Genomic DNA, 5308 nt, shown 5'->3' on the forward strand with positions numbered 1-5308 from the left:
TTGTCCACATACACATTGAAAAGACAAGTGTTAACGTACTTCTGATCGGAATGTCATCCGATCAGTGTGTCCTGCTCCAGAGGTAGTCGAGGATGCATTGTGATCGGATCTCAGTGTAATGTAAACGCAATCCAGCCATCATTTCTGCATTCGCAGGTCGACATCACGCAATACGCCGCCCCCTCTCTCGCGAGCTGTCAGAAAAAAAGACGGAGAACAATCGTGTGGAGCGCTAGTGAGACTCCTACACTTATCTTTGATTTGTAAAATGTCCCACGACTGAAAATGCTTTTCAAAAGAAAACCCACCACTTCAGGTTGACTTTGCACCAAGCCATTCTCTGCAGACTTGTTTAAATATTGCGTGGGAAAGACAGATCCGATCGGTTATCCAGATAGAAAAGTCAGTTGATGTTGCCAAGTATAAACGCGTCGTGTTCTGATTGACTGATGATCCGATCTTGCTTGATCGGATCACGGTGATCAGATCACATATTAATGCCAAGTGTAAACGCATCCATAGTGTCTACTATAGTTTAAGTGCATGTACATATCTCTTGTTTAATTCTAATAATACTAAAACTGCACATGCACAATGCTTGGTTTATTTGACTGTGTGTGTGTCATTAGATGCAGCAGATCGCATGTGTTATGAGAAGCTGAACATTGAAGGTACGGAGCGTGGCAACTGTGGTCAGGACAGCAGCTCACACAGCTGGATTCAGTGCAATAAACAGTGAGTATATAAACAACCAGAACACTATTTTAACCTTTTCAGTGATATCATTATTTCTCCCTTTGCTGGAAAGGTAATTTTTTTCCCTTTTTGTCTGTCTTCCACTGTTATTTCCGTGTTCTTTCACAGGGATGTGTTGTGCGGATTTTTATTATGCACTAATATCACAGCGAAACCACGGTATGGAGACTTAAATGGAGAAATCACAAGTCTTACCATCTACCATCAGAACAAGTACCTAGATTGTCGGTAAATGCATACATTTTTTTCTTGGGTATAGTTAATTATTTTAAGCATGTCCAGATAATTTTACTGGAATTCAAAATGCTGGTTAAAATGAAATTAGGACTTTGACTGCTGCATTTGGTTGCTGCTTTTGCAGCACCTCACACCATGAGTGTCTTAAAAATAGCTCTTTTAGTTTAAGAAATAACCCAATCTCATGAGAGGATGCAATTACTTTATGAGTTGGTTTCTTATGAATTTGTACAATGTGATTCATACGGAAACAAACTCTAAATCTAACCATCAGTGGGCAAAAAGCAAAAAAAAAAAAACATACGGATGAGATTGTACAAATTCATTTGAAATAGTTAAAAATTGCCACGAGAGTGTGTTAGAAAATAAACACTGTTTATCTCCAGACCCCTCTGTTTTATTCTATTTAAAGGAAGGAGCTCCAAGTAACCATCCCTACTTTGCAGTGTGCATTAGTGTGTAAAACTGAGCTGTTCGTTTATGTTCAGTGGGGGTCATGCAGTGTTAGAAGATGGCACTGATCTCGGGTACGTGGAGGATGGCACGCCGTGTGGTCCTAATATGATGTGCCTGGACCATCGCTGTCTGCCGGTCACCACCTTCAACCTGTCATCCTGTCCTGGGTCATCCTCTTCTCACGTGTGCTCTGATCATGGGGTGAGCTGTTCTTCTTTGATAAATCACAGTCACATACTGCTTCGAGGGTTTATGTAGGGTATATTCTCTCATCCTTTTTTAAAATATTGGTCTGTTTTGTTCAAAGCGAGAGTAAGCAATTAAAAAAAAAAAAGTATTAATGAAAAATGATCAGATGTTGCAGGATATTGAAAAGTCTGATGCGAGAAAGAAATGAAGGGATTTAGATAATGGTCAGTTTTGCTGTAAGCAAGAGTAAACAATACTCAGAAACAAAAACAATGAAAATACAATCGTTTGTCTTAAGTGAAAAATAGCCGGTTGTCAAAGTGTCTGATGTAAGTTTAAGATTTTCCAAATTTAATAAGCAGTGATATAATTGACAGTGTTGACTCTGTTCACCATGTGTCCGATTAATAGAATTGTCTTACATCCGTATTTCTCACTGAACCTTTGACTGTCCAGAAAGTTTTGCTACACTGTAGTGTGCATGAGCCAAGGTATTTATTTCCATCTTTATGCTTATGACATTCTCTGCCTCTCTCTCTGTCTCAGACGTGCAGTAATGAGGTGAAGTGTATCTGCGATGCAGACTACACAGGGAAGGACTGCAGTGTATATGACCCTATTCCAGACCCCCAGCCTCCAGACGGTCCTGAGAAGTACAAAGGTTCCCAACACATTCAGTCATGCGGGTGTTCGGCTTTAGTTGGACTAGCGCCTCTTTGCCTGTTTTTGGAATGGAATTTTTTTAATGTTTAATCAGGTTTCAGTTAGCTTCAGTACTGAGCCTTTACGGTTCATAGATATAACACGGAATTCTGTTTGGAAATCAAATCGGTCAAGCAGCTTATCAGTGGGTTCGCAATTGGCTTTTTGTCACGTTTTTGGAGTATTTTACTTTTGGTGTGTCCCATGCTGTGAGCTCATGTGGAAACCTTTCAGTTATTTTTATGTATTTATTTTTTATTTATAATGGAGTCTCTTGATTTCAAAATGTTTAGGAACCACTAACTTCTAAGCATATGCAAAATCATCAGTCATTTCTAAGATTCTGATAGGTTAGAAGCTCAAATAATTGTAAGTGTCAGACCAAATGTTACCACAAGATGTCACTGCCTCCTTCTTCAGAGAGCATGAGCCCACTGTTTGAGTCAAAGCTAAAATCAATTATTACAGGAAACAGGAAGAAAAGAAACAAGACTAAAAACTAACCTTTAAAATGAAAGCACATGACAAAATCATGATTAAAAATATATAACAAGAATATAACAGAAAACTAATGACAAATCCATGTTTTTAGTTCTCTGTCTGTCTGTCCACAGGTCCGAGTGGTACAAACATCATCATTGGCTCAATAGCGGGAGCGATACTGCTGGCAGCTATAGTATTGGGAGGAACAGGCTGGGGCTTCAAGTAAGACATCCACAATTACTGCAAAAAAAGCTGTTCGAGTAGCATTTTCCTCTTTCACTTCTTATTTCAGTTGCAAAAGAGCACAACAATGACTTCCTGCTTTTTCAGCAGCCTTGGTTCTGGGAGTATTTTCCCCTTTTTTTATAAGGGTTTCTAAAATGTTTTTATTAAAGGGGTCATATGATGCGATTTCAAGTTTTCCTTTCTCTTTGGAGTGTTACAAGCTGATTGTGCATAGATAAGATCCCTGAAGTTGCAAAAACTAAAGTCTCAAAACCAAAGAGATATTCTTTATCAAAGTTAAGACTCTGCCACGCCCCCCTAAAACGGCTCATTCTAACACGCCCCCACATATCTACCCCACTATGTGGAAATATTTGCATAATCCCGCTAGGCCCTGTCCCAAATGTCACCCTAAACCCTCGTAGTCTGCCTCTGAGTCCGCACTTTCGTGACGTAAAGCCGCTTTGACTGTCGGGTAGAAGTCTGCTGCGGGCTCAGCAGAAGTGCGGATCGAGGCCGCATAACGGCCGCTAAGGGGGGCACTCGCGAGCACCCTTCTGAAGGCTAAAATGACAAATGGGACACCCTACGGTCTCGTGGACTTAACGCACGCGGCGGCCATTGTAAGTCCGTAAGACCGTAAGTCCGTAAGTGCACATGAAGTGTTCCATTTGGGACAGGGCCGTAGTTTAGTGTCAAGTGCAAAAAGTAGTTCTCTGATAACAATGATTAAATACACGGTCATGCACAGAAATGCATAAAACATCTTTAAAAAAAATTTTTTATTGCATTGCCCTATTATTTATAGGCTGCAGTAGTTAATGTCTTGATCTTACTTTTATGGAAAATGCAGCACAATTTCTAATGTGACATTTACTTTTGCATAATTTAATCCCATTTTTTTCTCTCTCTGTTTTGTTCCTTGATTACAGAAATATCAGAAGAGGAAGGTATGACACTGCCCAACAAGACATGATGTGATGTCATACATCCATGTCCACCTACCCCATATTGCACCTGTTGTTTTCACATCTTCGCCTGCCCATTTAGTTTCTCTGAGTTTTATTTTATTCTGTTTTATTTGTTTCTTTTTAATTTTTGCATTTCCTTTATTACAAATTAATTTCAATGCTCCAATCAATGCATCACATTTGTTTCCAAACTCCATTACATAGTTATAATGCACATCTTATTGGATTACCAGTACAATAACATTGGCATGTTTAACTGAGGTATGGACACTTGTTGTTGTTAGTAAAACAATATTAGAAAAATTATTTTGTATGAAAAGACCAGTTTAGTTGGTATTTATAATAATACCATTATTGTTGTCAAACGCGATTAATATTCACTAATTGAGTATGATTTCATATCAAATATCTTGTCATTTTAAGATTCAGATTGCACATTTTTGAAGCAAATACAGCCTCCTCCACAAATACACCTTGGTATACAGTGGGGGAAAAAAGTATTTAGTCAGCCACCAAGGCAAATAATGTCTCAAATTATCCTTTTGATCTTTCAAAATATTCACAGAAATCTAACCTTTATTTTGAGTAAAATAATTAAAAGGGGAAAAACCTGTCTTTTGATCTTATGATGAAACATGTATACAGAAATATTTATATTCCACAATTAAAAGAGGGCATTCTTTCATTTTGCAGCCACCCTTTGCCATGATAATCTTATCCTAGCATGTGTAGTAAGGTTGATGAACATAAAGCGAGAGATCTGAGACCATTCCTCTATACAAAATCTCTTCAAAATCTCTTCCTTATGTGAGCAGTGAACCATGTGTGCTTTGGATCATTGTCCATAGACATGGGCATTTCAACCATTGAACTATTTTCTCTTTAGCCATTCTCTGATTTGTGCTGCTTACCAAACTTTTGTCACAAATCATCACTGCATTCTCAAGTCTTCCCCCCATAGTGATGGATGATAAAATGTTGCCTGTGTATGGCTTTATATTTGGTTTAAGTGCAAGTCATGACTTGCAACTAAAACATATATTTCTACAAAATGAAAACATGAATGAACATACGTGAATTAGATGTTTTATTAATTTTTAGAATTTCTTGAGGTATCAATAATTGTGATACACATTTTTTTTTTTGGGTGGGGGGGTGGGTGTTAATAAATATAAGTTTTATTATTTTTATTTTTAAATGTTAATAAAAGCTAGACAAAAAGAAGAAATAGCAAAAAAACTTTTTTTTCACTGCATGTTTTGCTCATATTAACTATAAGTGCAGAACAT

The 5308-nt window shown here is 37.8% G+C and overlaps 1 protein-coding gene across 1 annotated transcript in view; it reads left to right on the forward strand.

Annotated features, from left to right (window-relative positions):
* The window catches only part of LOC107716458 (disintegrin and metalloproteinase domain-containing protein 11-like), a 51418-nt gene extending 47331 nt beyond the window's left edge, over positions 1 to 4087 (forward strand). The window contains exons 21-26 of the mRNA XM_016522916.1: positions 630 to 735; positions 865 to 984; positions 1482 to 1650; positions 2185 to 2299; positions 2955 to 3045; positions 3981 to 4087. Coding sequence (XP_016378402.1) covers positions 630 to 735; positions 865 to 984; positions 1482 to 1650; positions 2185 to 2299; positions 2955 to 3045; positions 3981 to 4029 — 650 coding nt within the window. The 3' untranslated portion in view covers positions 4030 to 4087. The remainder of the gene's footprint in view (positions 1 to 629; positions 736 to 864; positions 985 to 1481; positions 1651 to 2184; positions 2300 to 2954; positions 3046 to 3980) is intronic.
* Positions 4088 to 5308: the final 1221 nt, after the last annotated feature.

The sequence above is a fragment of the Sinocyclocheilus rhinocerous genome, unplaced genomic scaffold, assembly GCF_001515625.1.
Source record: "Sinocyclocheilus rhinocerous isolate Xijiao unplaced genomic scaffold, SAMN03320098_v1.1 scaffold419, whole genome shotgun sequence".
Classification (NCBI taxonomy): Eukaryota; Metazoa; Chordata; class Actinopteri; order Cypriniformes; family Cyprinidae; genus Sinocyclocheilus; species Sinocyclocheilus rhinocerous.